At 44.4% G+C, this 13,587-nt stretch overlaps 1 protein-coding gene across 2 annotated transcripts in view; it reads left to right on the top strand.

Moving 5' to 3' along the window:
- PTPN1 (protein tyrosine phosphatase non-receptor type 1) overlaps window positions 1-13,587 on the top strand; it is a 65,114-nt gene that overhangs the window by 34,779 nt on the left and 16,748 nt on the right. The window contains exons 2-3 of one of the 2 annotated variants that reach the window (XM_039229995.1): window positions 9,449-9,539; window positions 12,929-13,029. In XM_039229995.1, the coding sequence (XP_039085926.1) occupies window positions 9,449-9,539; window positions 12,929-13,029 (192 nt within the window). The remainder of the gene's footprint in view (window positions 1-9,448; window positions 9,540-12,928; window positions 13,030-13,587) is intronic. The other variant, XM_039229996.1, reaches the window with a different exon arrangement.

Here is a 13,587-nt window from a genome sequence, read left to right as displayed (position 1 = left end):
ACTAGTCCTGGATGTGTTTGTGAGAGTTCCATGTGACAGCACCTAGCTCAGAATTTAGCATCTGTGTATCTAGCGGTCTTCCCTAGGTGAATGCAAAGTCCCTGATGGCAGGGTTTTATCCTTAGTGCCTGCCACACAGTCAGTACTCAGGAGATACTTAGAGGAGTTGAAGGGACTCACAGTGAATCTAAGTCTTGCTTCCATAATCCTTGTACAGAGTTCTTTGGAAAGCCATATGGAAGAGCTTGGTTACCTGCTGCTGCTTCTCTTCCCCAAATTCTCACTTTATTTTTGTGGCCTCACTGCTTTTAGGCATTGGTAGTGTCTTCCTTGTTCATCCCTGACCCCCATAAGTGGTGGCTAGAGAAGCGTATTACATCTAGAAAGTATTTAGAAAATTCACTGGCGATGATAATGCAAAAACCTTGATTAAGGCAACAGAATCTTGGCATATATTAAAGAAATTCTTAACCGATGCTGTTCTCATTTTGACACTGTGTTTTCCTCCTGTTTACACTCCTCAATTATCCACGGAAGTACCCTAGCAATTTTATAAGCATTGTCCTCCGTTATTTCAGAGTGGGAATATTGTTTGGGTTCCTGAGGTCCCTCCCTGTGACCGCTGAACTTGGGGAAATTAACTGTGGAGGGGGGAAGCTGGTGGTTGGCAGTCTGGTTCCCTGTAAAGGAAGGTGTGAGCCTTCTACTTCCGTGTGTCTGCCAGCTACTTGTGTCCTTACTCAACTTTAGCACTGTCCTCCAGCAGAGTGCCAGAGCAAAGTAGTACTTAAACTGTCCTTATGGAAAGCAGAAGGTAAACAAAACAGAAGCGAAAGTAGGTTCTGTTTCTGAGACTGTTCTCTTACAGGAATGGCTTTGTGGTTCTCAGCATTTAAAAAGATACTGGTTCCAGTGTGTTTTATTGACATCAATTACTGTAAGTCTGATTCATTTTCTGCCTATTGATTTCTGCCCAAGGTGAAAGTCATGACATTTAACAGAAAACATAAGTGATTTAAAAAAAAAAAGTATCCTTAGGACTGTAAAAGTGAAGTTCAGAGTCCGTGACACCTAAAACAGCAGTTTTTCTACGTCTTTGCTAATGATTCTGCTTCGTGTACAAATAACGTAAAGGTCACAGTAGCTTACTATAACGAACTGAGTACTGTTTCGAAGTTAATTTTATCTGCATCAGAGTTTTTTAGTAGTAGAAGACCGTATCCATATGCTTCCACTAATCACAAGGTTTTCTTAAAGGTAAGATCCTTCATTCCTCATTGAGTCCGATTACTGCAGCTGGAAAATAATGTTCAGTTCTGGAACTAGACAAGACCTTCGAGAATCAGAAATAGCTCTGAACTACAAATACATAGAGTGGCTTTGTTCTTGTAAATGCCTGAGGGTCACTGTCAGTGACCGCGGTCCCCTTCTGTATTTTTAAGATCTCTGACTTTATTTTTTAAAAAATTTTATTTTGTTTATTTTTGAGAGAGAGAGAGGCGGACTGCAAGTGGGGGAGGGTCAGAGAGAGAGGGAGAGACAGGATCTGAAACAGGCTCCAGGCTCTGAGCTGTCAGCACCTAGCCTGACGTGGGCCTCGAACCCACAAACCATGAGATCATGACCCAAGCCGAAGTCATACACTTAACCGACTGAGCCACCCAGGCGCCCCAAGATCTCTGCCTTTAAATGGTTGTGTAACCATTTAGAGTTGTTAAAAATTGAGTGAAAATGTTAAAGCTCTGTTAAGCTTCCAAAAGATACTATAATTTATCTTAAAGATTCTTTATCCTTCATAGTTTGCAGCTTAACCCTGACCCTGTCTGGGCACTGACTGACTGTTCAGATGTGCCCTCTGGCCCGCTCTCCTCAGTCTCTGAACTGCTCCCTCCTGTGTCCTATTTCTCATGCTCTCTTCCTCCCTCCTAGCTTTCAGTTTACTCCTTTGACTGTGTTCAATATAGCATTTATACTCTCCTCCATTGAGGTTTTGTTTCTGTTTTTAAATTCATTTCCAAGATTTCTCATTTGTTCTTTCCTATCTACTTCTTCTGGTTTCATTTCTCCCATTTTTTATTCATGACATCTTTTTAAAAGAAAAAGATTCCTTCATTTATCCCCGATCTTGAATACATTTACCTTTAAAGTGCCTGACAGGATGTGCAATAAATTTCACGTGGGATGAATCTATTTTCTAGCCAATTTGTTGGTTTCTCTTTTTCAGAATGAGCCTTCTTCTGTCTTTTCGGTACCATGGGATGGGCCATCTTGAGTCGGAGGGCTTTTGTTTCCTTTGCATTCGCTCCCGTTCTGTGTTTGAGCCGAGCTTTGCCTTCGCGTTTTTCTCTATATGTGATTGACCATTGTTTTGTGTTCAGAGCAGAGGGTGTACATCAAAGCGTGGTTCCACCAGCTCCCCCGGATGCTTCCCCTTCCCACTGCATGAAGGGTATTCCATACCCCCCGTCCTTTACCCCTTTGCTTGGGTGGGGGCGGGGTGTGTGTGTAAAATTTGATTCAACTTTTTTCCATGTCATTTCCCAGATGGACATAATTGTTCTGTTAGTGATTTGTAACCTCGCCCCAGACCAGTGTACGAAGTGACCCAACGCCGTCTCGGATGACTGTTTTATGTCCTGCTGCCTTTCACGTGCTGATCGGCTTTCCCTCCTTTTGTGGCTCTTTCAGCCACCACAGAAGATTCAGAGGCGCTGAGCTTACTTTGCAGCATCTTTCTTTATCCGGTGCTTACTCGTTTTAAAACCTAAACCAAAACAGCCTTGGTATTGGTTAGCTGAATGTTAAGCTCGCTCTTTATTATCTAAACGTTGTAGTTTACCCCAAACTTAACAATGTTGAGTATATGATTTCTTGCATGTCGATTAGAGAAAGGCAGATATAAAAATATTTTCCTCAGGTTTTTGTAGGATGTACTATCGTTCCAGTAACTTCCATATATACAGGATACAGTATTGCTTTCAACTTGAAAGACATTTAACCCCTGACTTGGATGAATTTTACATTTCTTAGGGTTTTACAGAAACACTATACTTCATCATAACAGAAATCTTATGTTCTCCTTTGTAATGAGATTTATGATTAACAAGATTCGTTCAATAAGCTACTTTGAAGATTTGGTTTTTAAAATTTTAGGCTGGGACCCCCTCCCCCTGCTGCTATATATAGCTCCCTGTTCAGCTGCCTCTGCGGTAAGAGTTCCAGGAAACGTACACCCCTGTGTGCTCACTGACTGCATTTTAAATTACTCCCTTTACTGCACTTCAGCACCTCCTTCAGTCCAGCTTGCTGTGTCAATTTCTGAGAGCCAGGACCTCCATAAAGTGCTAGGTAACGGCTCAAGTAATCAAATTAGGCCACCATTTGTAAAATGGGGGTAAGGGAAAGTATGGATGTGAAGGTGCTAAGGGACTCGGTAGTTCACTTTAGTCCTAGTGAGTCCAGGTACTCCTGGGGGGGTTTCTTCCTTCAGACTTCTAAAACAGGTCACTGTCAGAACCACTACCAACGAACCCTTTCTGCTTTGAATCCATATCGTAGTAGCTATTTCAGTACTATCTTGTCACGAGACTGTATGTCCCAATCACAAAGCAGAATAATAATAAATTTCCAGTAACTTCCATTTTGTAACAGATGATTGAAGACAGGATTGGATCAGACATTTGCTTAAACATCCTCCCTTTCAGGTACACTTCTGTCCCACAGTGAAATGAAGCGTTTGGTGTAGTGGTAGGGGCTCTGAGTTTTGGGAGCCTTTGGGGCCATTCGTTAATTCAGTCCACAAAACCTAGTCGAGTCATCCTCTGGGCCTGGGTCTGGGCCTGGGCCTAGGAGGGCTAGAGAGGCAAGGATCCAGGCACTTCGGTCAGACTCCCAGCTGCTGATGGCTGCCATGCTGTCTGCCTCGTCACATGTCGAATAGTTTAAAAGTGACTAATGCATTTTACCATGGAGCCAGTAAGGGACACTCAGTTGTGGGACCGAAGACGAAAGGGTGTTAAAACCAAACCTGCTGTGCTTAACTCGGCGATGTGCTTACTATAAACATGGACCTATTTCTGGAAGGCTGGTCTGGCTTTTAGGCCTGTGTGTTTAAAAAAAAAAAATTAGAAAACTCAAAAATTGTCAGCTTTTCACCCAGGTTTTACTTCACCTAATTGGACTTGGGAGGTATTTGAATGATGGATGATGAGCTTTCCTGAGTACATACCAAAATGAATTCGCTCTGGGCCCTAAATTCATTCTGCTCCTGGAGCTTTCTAAGTGCATGAGCCCTTTGTATTCACTGGGAGGTTATCTGTTACCTCGTTAAATGAGTGGGGCAGGATAGGAATCAAGAACTAGCCTTAGAAATTATTCAGGTAATGTTACTTTCTGTCCTGTTCACTTCCTTGGCTCATTTAGAATTTCTAATTCAGCAGATGTTTCGTGTATAATTTATCAAGCATTTGTAGCACAGCTTTCTAGCCCCGCTCAATCATAATTTTGGAAGAACTTAATTTTTTCTCTCATGAAAATAGTTCACTCTGGAGATGATCCAGACCATTTTGAGTGCCCAGTGCCTGTATAAAATGCTGCAGCGTAATTTCAGTCGTTTACTTCTAAGCTTTGACCAAACTTGAGCCTCCTTCAGTAACCCATTATCACATTATCCCTAGGAGAGCATGAACCTTGGACAGCTATTACACATGCTGCTTTGTTCTGTCACATTTCTGAAATCTACACTAAGAATAGGATGCAGGCTCTTGAAAAACCCGTAAAGAACTGGCTAGGAGAGGGAGGGGGAAGGTAAAGAATCTGTGTGTTCTGCGTTGGTATATTTCATGTTTTACTACTATAATTTCTCATTCAGTGAGATCCTGTCCCTAAAATGCTGGGGTACACTTTGATTTGGAAATGTTGGCATTTCTCTTTCAGGGATGCTTCTGGAAACCTGTTTTATGGCAAGTTCTTTACTTCCCTTTTGGCTTGGCTCCCACATTTATGCTGGCATTCATCTTCTCTTCATCCACTTTAAGGCATTTTTAAATTTTATTTACTTTATTTTCTCTCTGGAAATTCTACACACTTGCTAGATTATTTAATCTTGGTCAGCATAGTAAATGACGTAAGGATATTTTATGCTGGCGATGGAAGTCTCCTTAGACTTGTTTACTAGTCAGAGTTCTGCTTTTTCTTCACTAGTCAGAGTTCTGCTTTTTCTACAGCTGTTGGAAAGTTAGCTGACCTTCACCACAGTTTTACATTACAGAGATCTGGTTTTGCTTTAATTCTGTGAAGATTTTTGGTATAGTCCATTTTACTTCCAAACTACTGTTCTTAGTTACCTTTAACTTTAAAGGTGCTTTATCACTCCTCAAGTTTAAGACTGTAATCCTGGCATTTTATTTTACTAAATGAACTATAAATCCTTGTATTCAGAGCACGCATGTATTTCCCATTTGCTACTGTAACGTAGAGAAACACTTAAATGGGTAGATTTCCTTACTTGTAGGTTCAAGTTGGTTAGAAAAACCTATTGTACCTAAGATCTGTGGCTTTCACCCTGTGAGTTTACCTTAAGTTTAAAATCCGTTTTTAAAAAAGTATTGTATGAACACCTCTTATTTTCTCAACATCTTTACTAAATGATGTCTCCCAAATTCTACTTCCTCTCCCTCTCTCAGGCAACAAAACAGTATATATTAATATAATCCTTTGGCTGAATCAGATTGCCCACAGTTCCTCATATCTTGGCCCTTATTTCCTCAGAGTGAATATTTGTTGGCTCAGTGGTGAAACCGTATCAGTTATTTCTTCCGTCTTTATTCAGTCACCAGCTGGATTGACCCAATTTATTCACCCCCCAAGGCCAAATTCGTATCTGTTGCTAAGTGCTTCCAATTAAATAGAACGTAAAATTCGAGACTTAGACTTTTATTCCTTTGGTATTTGTCTGTGTTGTATAGCATTTCCCTGCAAGCTTCATCTCATCCACAAATGATGTGATGATGAGCGTGGTCTGCTGGATTATCTTAGGTTTATCATCTGTAAACCTGCTTTTTCAAATTATTAGTTCATCTGTAGTGTGAGTCAAAAACACCCCCGTACCATTTTGCAGTTTTTAAAAATATAAGTAGAAGAGCAGAATGTGGGTTTTGTTTTGTTTGTTTTAATGCAAGTCGAGTTTGCACGTGGTCTGAGAAGTGAAAGGACCGTAATAGTCTGATAAAAGCCGGTGCTCTTTTGCCCACGCCTCAGCCCATTACCGCAGTCTCTTCGCTCACAACCATTTTCAGCTCTTGGAGCTGCTGATTTTCATTTGTATGTGTCTCTCCATATTTTCCGAGGAACGTGTTTCTTTTCTGATTCATTAATTGAGACCTTCACGCAGGCAGAGGATGTCGTTTTCTTGAACAGCCATCCTTTCTGCTTTTGCTCTCCCTTCCCCATTTTCCCAGCGTCTGCACCTTTTGGTTAAAACGGTATTTCCATTATTTGCCTACGCACATAGTCACAGATAGCGTTATCCTGTAGTTTCCTTGTAAAGTTTTCCCGTAGCTAATAATTGCTGTGTATACTTTGATTTGCAGGGCATTCTTTCTGCCTGTTAATGCTTCCCGTACCTCTCATTGCCTCTGGGACCGTTTTCCACCGGGTCAGTCAGCACTGGCCAGTAGGAGTGCACCCCACATGTATAATTTCACCCTTTCTAGTGGCAAAAAGCTAAAAAGAAGCGGATGAGATTAATAGTAATTCATTTAGCCCAATATGTTTACAACCTTATTTTTACAAATACCACTGAAAATATTGGAGATATTTTAGTTTCCTTTTTTAGTGCTGTCCTCAGAATCGGATGTGCATTCCTACACTTCAGACTGTTAACCTCTCAGTTGCTCTCAGGCTGCTATAGTGGACAGAGCAATTTCAGCTGATTTCTTGGTTACAATTTTTGCCTTAGAGGCATCTGTACCAGACGCCTCCATTCTCCTTCTGGACTGTTTGGTCTGGAGGCCTGACACACACAGCTGTCATCTTAGAAACATCCTCTGCTTTTCTTGATTGGATTCCCTATTTCCTGGATTTCAGGTCTTCTCCTTATTTTCCTCCGGTGGTTTCGTTTAGTCATGGTGGGTACGGTGGACAGAGGCATTCATTGACACATTCAGTCTCCTGAGTCACACTGCTCCGGTCTGGCCCCCTTGCTCCAAGGTCTTATACATACTTGTCATCCTGGGAACATCTCCCTCCACAGTGTCTGTGGAAATTTCCTTTGCCTTTGCTCTTGTGTCAGGTTTTCTTTTTCTTTACTATAGCTTCTATTTTTCTCCTTCCTGGTTTATATCTTCCCTCAGATGGCAGACCTGTTCAGTGGATTGCCAAGGACCAGGAGTGTGGGTGGTAAGCTGTTTGACACCTCGCCTCTCTGCAGTGTTTTTATTAATGCCTTCTCACTTGATGACAGTTGGGCTGGATATAGAATTCCAGGTTGGAGATCATTTTGCTTCAGATTCTAAAGGCATTGCTCCATTGCTGTCTCACTTTCAGTGTTCTAGTAAAGTCCGAAGCCATTCTGATGACCTTATCCTTTGAAAATGCATTATTTTTTTCTTTTTAGGAACTTACAGGATATTTTCTTTGAAGGATTCTGGAATCCTGTATTAATGTGCCTTAGTATAGGTCTGTTCTTATTATGATGAGCACTTGCTAGATCTGAAGATTCCCTTCAACTGTTCTTTGGTTTTTTTCTTTGTATTATGTTTTGCCTAGTTTTCTGTCGGGGGGCGGGGGGGGGGTTGGGGGATAGGTGGTGCTCTGCTTTCTGGGAAGATTTTCTTCTACCTTTACCTAACATCTTGTTCTTAATTCATGGATATAGTATCTTTTCTTATCTTACCGAGCATATTAATAATCTCTTCTTTAAAGCTTCTTTTCTCTGCAGTTTATTTCTTCCAAGGGGCTTTTATTCCTGTCATTTTTCTTGTAAATCTCTTTGATATTAGAGGATTTCCTCTTAGGTCGTAGAATCAGTGGTTGTCTGTGTGTGATGAAGAGTCGGGGCTCAGAAGGCAGATTCAGAGCTTGGAGAAGGTGGAAGGAGCTTATCAGCACTGATCCAGCCGCTAGCCATCTAGGTGGGCTGTTGATTGGTTGTTGGTTATATGCCCTGGTGATAGTTTCTTCTGGTCCTTCCTCTTGTCTGCTCAGATCACCTAGAAAGCATTCTGCCTCCTGATTTACATCCTCCGGAAAATGATTCTCCAGAGTTCCTGTGGTGCGGGGTGGCAGTCCCCCAGCAGCACGGAAGGGGGGCGGCGGGGATGGTGGAGAGCCCTTTCTTCCCAGACAGCCCCAGCCCTGAGCCCTGCAATGAAGCTCATCCTCGCATCCAGAGGCAGCACTTCCTGAGCCTCTGCAGGATTCTTTGCTGGAAATCAGGGTGGTTCTCTGCTTTTCCTCATCGCTGGCTTGTAATTGAGCTTTCTCAGGCCTGCCAGCTCCTAAAGATTTCCAGCTTCCAAAATTCTGTTGCTATCTTCTCCTGTTCTCCCTTGTGAGTTTGTCTTTTTTTTTCCCCAATTGTAGTGAAATATACATAACAAAATTTACCATTGTAACCATTCTTAGGTGTACGGTTTATGTGTGGCAGGAAGTACATTTACATTGTTGTATGAGTTGATCTTTTAATAATAATAAAATACAAATTAAGAAGAAAAGATTTTTAAATGGGATTGTAGTGTTGTTTCAGGAAAGCGAAATTAGATGGGTGTGATCAGTCTCGCAGGAGGCATACCTTGGGTCTTCTGGTAATCCAGACACTTGCTGTTAATCGAGACCCTTTCTCTTTCTGACCCGTTTGGTGTAATGGGATTTGTCTAACCATCTCCTAGGAAAGCAATTGAATAGTTATTGGCATCAAAGTGCATTTTATCTGCCCTTGATAATTGTAGCTTTACACAAGGTTACAGATGGAACTCCCAGGCATGACGTTCAAGGCTCTCAACGGTCTAGCCCACCCACCCGCCCACGTGCCCCAGCTGGCTGTCCTTCCTCCTGCTAGCTCACTCACTGTTCTTGCAGAAGATGTGCACTCCAGCCTTCAATGTGCTGGATGTTCCTGAGTGAACCCCCCCCGCCCCCAGCCCCCGCCAGCCCTGGCACCTCCCTGCTGTCTTCTGCGTCCTTCAGCTCCCTGCCCCACGCTTCCTCCCACTGTGGCCATGTGGCTGTTCCTCTCCTGTTTTCCTTTCATGACCTTGTACATGCCTCTGAGTTATCACCTTGCATTTCCCACACTGCCCGGCTCTCTTTGATGTGTGTTTCTGTGCTGGGCCTTCCTCAGTGCCTGGCACATAGCCCGTGCTCGATTAAATGTCTGGATGGAGTCCTGGGGACAGAGGTTTCAAAAGAGAACTCTTTATCTTTTTCTTTCTTTTTCTTTTTTTTGTAGGATATCCGACACGAAGCCAGTGATTTCCCATGTAGGGTGGCCAAGCTTCCTAAGAACAAAAACCGAAACAGGTACAGAGATGTCAGTCCCTGTAAGTATTCACATCGCCAGTCTCCCTGCTTCCATTGCGTCGGCTTCTCCTTGGCTGCGGGGCTGCTCAGTCAGGACCCCTCACCCCCAGGGTTTAGCAGTAAATCAGTAGCAGTAGAGGTTTATGACTTGATTGTTTCCTATAATAAAGGCATTAGAGACTTAGAGTAATGGTTCATTTTTTCCACGATTGTAGAAGGAATAAGGTTTCAGTTTCTGGAAAATTCAGCTAAGTTCAAAGCAGTGTTTTTAGCTTTGACTGTTTTAATGATGAATCATTTTCCTACCAGCTGAAGCAGAGTATAGTAGGTATTTCTGGATGACTCAGCAACAGTATTACTCGACCCGAGCATCATATTGAACTGTAATAATGTCCCCCCCCCCCCCGCTACTGAAGACCGCTCTGCTCATTGAGTCCCACCCCTACCGCCAACACCAGTCTTCTAGCCCTTTCTTGCCATTAGCTCTCAGTGTGCCTGCCCGCCTCTGACCACCTCCTCTGCCTTCAGCAACCGGCTCGGAATCTGCTGATCACTCCAAAGGAAAGAACTAAATGTGTTAGAATTTGTGTAAAGCGAGAAAAACCGGAGCTGAGTTAAGAGCATGGACTTTGCCATCTCCTCTAGGCTGCAGGGAACCTTCCCCTCTGGGGTTTTTAGACCGTGTCCCTCAGAGATGGTTGTAGCTGCCAGCTTCCCCCGTGGCAGTCCCGTCCGTCTGCCAGGGACGCAGAAGGCTCTGGCCGGCATCCCTCACACAGGCACTTCCTGCGTGCCTGCCACGTCACGCCGCACCGTGGCCGCGGGTGCTGGCGTTCGGTGCTCTCGAGGGCAGTCAGCGGTGCCTCCCCCCACCCCCCCACCCCCAGATTGTACAGTGGCCAGTCCCGGGGAGGGGAGCAGAGGTGTGCCTGGGTTAGCCCCCCGCAGTCCGCCTGTGCACGCCTCCGTGGTTCCCTGCCGGGGGTGCATCCCAGCCTGCCGCAGACCAGCTGTGTGGCTTTGGGCAGATCGTTCTCCTCTCTGATCTTCAGTGAAGCGGGAGCCGCACAGATCTCAGGTGCGCTTCGCTCCATGTCTCACTCATAAACGCTGGCTGTGGTTGAGGCAGTTGTTAGCGGGTTAACGGAAGGTGCACGCCAGGGGCATCTGAGGTGTAGCCGGGTCATCAAGTGGCACACGATGGCACGCCAGCACCCGACGCTCGTGGTTTAACGTGTCGTGTTGGGGCTGTGCGCCTAGTAGGTTTTATTAAAGAAACAAAGCTCCCCTCGGGCGATCGTGTTGTGAGGTCCCGGCCAGCTGCCCTGTGCTGCAGACAGCGGTTCCCGTGGCATTGCTCATGCAGAGCGAGGAGACACCCCCCCCCCTTCGCCTGGGGAGAAATGTCTTCTTAATACTCCTGCGTTCTCCTCTGAGCTCCTCTAAATGGGCTCCTGAGCCAGCTCTTCACAGAGGAAAACCAGCATTCAGAATACTCTTCCCAGGAAACAAGTCCCAGCCTTTTCACCCCGTGTCACTCCTGTTTTTCTTTTGACCTCCCACCTCCACTATCCAGCAGGACAGATAATTGGCTTAAGGTCACAGGGGACACGGGGAGAATGACTCAAGGTAGAACGTGATCCTGGCATCTGTCTCCCATTTGGCAATTTGGAAAAAGCCCCGGCAGCTCTCAGAGGAGTTGTTTGTCCAGGGTCACCCCACCAGGACCCAGTCCTCTAACCCACCAGGGGGTTGAATGGCCTCGCAGTCTTTTGGGGATCTTTTCTCTCCCTGACTCAAGTGTTCCCAAGTATTTCAACTTGTATTACTCCTCTGTGATGATGAACATCCTTCCAAACTGGGGCTAATTTTTAAAACATATCATCTTTTTTTAAAAATATAGTTTATTTAATTTTGAGAGAGACCGAGTGCGTGAGCAAGGGAGGGCCAGAGGGGGAGGGAGACAGAGGATCTGTGCCGACAGCAGAGAGCCTGATGTGGGGCTCAAACTCCCGAACTGCGAGGTCATGACCTGAGCCTAAGTTGACCGCTCAACCGACTGAGCCCCCCAGGCGCCCCTTCTTTGAAATCTTTTAGAACAAAAAACCCCAGACCATGGGTCCCCATTAACTTCTCCTTTCCCGTTGGGCTAAGGGGGAGAGAAGATGGCATTTATGAGTGGTCACCTGAGTTCATCATCCTTGTTGAACCAGAAATAAAAATACCCGCCTGCTCTTGTTAGCTGTGCTAGCAGGATGGGGATCTGGCCCCCAGGAAGCACTGCTTCTGTGACAAAGTCCTGGTAAGAGAGCAAGAAAGGTGGCCGTGTGTTTTCAGTAACCTGGGGCAGAACATCCCAAGGAGAATTTATTTTTAAAAAAGCATCCTGGGGAGTGCCGGGGAAGGTGGGGGGCTCAGTGGGTTGAGTGTTAGACTCTCGGTGTCGGCTCAGTCATGATCCTGGGGTTGTGGGATCAAGCCTTGCATCATGTCCCATGCTCAGCACGGAGCCTGCTTGGGATTCTCTCTCTCTCTCTCTCTCTCTCTCTTTCTCTCTCTTTCTCTCTCTTTTCTGTCTTTCCCCCACCACCCCCTCCCCTTCTTGTACTCTCACTCTCTCTTCAGAAAAAAAAAAAAATTAGAAAAAAACCCTATTCTGACAGTTACATTTAATGTACCTTCAGAGTTTTGGATTCAGAGTTTAGTTTTTCCAGTTAAAAACTCGGATCAGGTCAGTTTCTGAATTTGAAATATTTAGAATCACTTAAGTGTGTTACACTTGACTTAAAAAAAAAAAAAAAAAAAACCCAACCCTTAAGTAAAGGAATTCAAGGTATCACTTTTCACACCACTATATATTTAGGTCATTTCACCCCCAACCCATTAGACAGAGGATAGGTGGAGATGCGCTCATAAATCCTACCAACTGTAGCTCATTGTACCACCTAACGCTGTAGGGACTAGGTGAGATTTTTGGTGGATTTTTTTTCTCTTTTAAAGATTGAAGCTACTATATTTTATTACCTTGTAAAACTACATATCAGGCACCTGAGAACAGATCCCTGATACCCTCTCCCCATACTCTACTGATTTGTGGGGCAGTGATAAGTTAAGGAAGATCTGACCTAAGAGGAGGTTGTCCGGTTAGGACATAACTCATGTTTTCATCTGATTTGTCTCTGTTGCTGTTTAGCATTAAGTTGCAAACACTTCCAGAAACCTTTTGGAAAATACTAAGCCGTCCCCATGTTGATGACTAATCTCAGTTGAAACAGCATGGCCTCAGCCAGTGTGAACGCCTTTAATGCCACCAGCTCACCTTTTTCACTTTCCCCATGGGGTGCACTCTGCCTGTGTAGACCACCTTGGCCCTCCAGGACTAACCTCTGAGTTCTGGTTTGCCTTTCAGTTGACCACAGTCGGATTAAACTACATCAAGAAGATAATGACTACATCAATGCCAGTTTGATAAAGATGGAGGAAGCCCAAAGGAGTTACATTCTTACGCAGGTAAATGGATTGTCCACATTTTTTTAATGGCTTTTTGCCTTAGTTGATGTCCACTTAAGAAGTTTGGACTACCATCATTTATACCTCAAGTAAGATCTGCCACACCCTTTCAAAGGTCAGGTTTTACGCAATCCAAAACAGCAACAAGGAAGGGGGGAATCTTCCTTCAGAGATTCAGTCTGGTTGTAACACGCATCTTTTCTGGGAAGTATGCCACTCGCTGGGCTTACAGAAAACAGCATGAGATGCCAGAATGGCCTGTGGTCTGTTGACCGAGGCAGCAGGGGGTGGCAAGGGACCCGCCCGTACCTGTGCTCGTTCCATAATGATAGAGCCCAGTCATCTCTGTTCAGGTGTCCATTCAGAACTCCCCAGCATGGTCCTCATTCTTTGGCCTAGAAAAAAAAGCATCCTTAGATGATGCAGACAGACATGCAAAATCATTTAATTTTCCTATTGGCGTTTGGTGTTTTTATGGAAAAACATCATAGAAATGATCTAACAGTCGATCTTCTTATGAGACACTTAACTAGCGTGTGACGTGAAGACCGTGGGTAT

Source organism: Hyaena hyaena, unplaced genomic scaffold (genome assembly GCF_003009895.1).
Source record: "Hyaena hyaena isolate Hyena2069 unplaced genomic scaffold, ASM300989v1 scaffold_42, whole genome shotgun sequence".
NCBI lineage: Eukaryota > Metazoa > Chordata > Mammalia > Carnivora > Hyaenidae > Hyaena > Hyaena hyaena.
The sequence above is the reverse complement of the archived record's forward strand: the minus strand, read 5'-3'. Positions and strand labels throughout refer to the sequence as shown.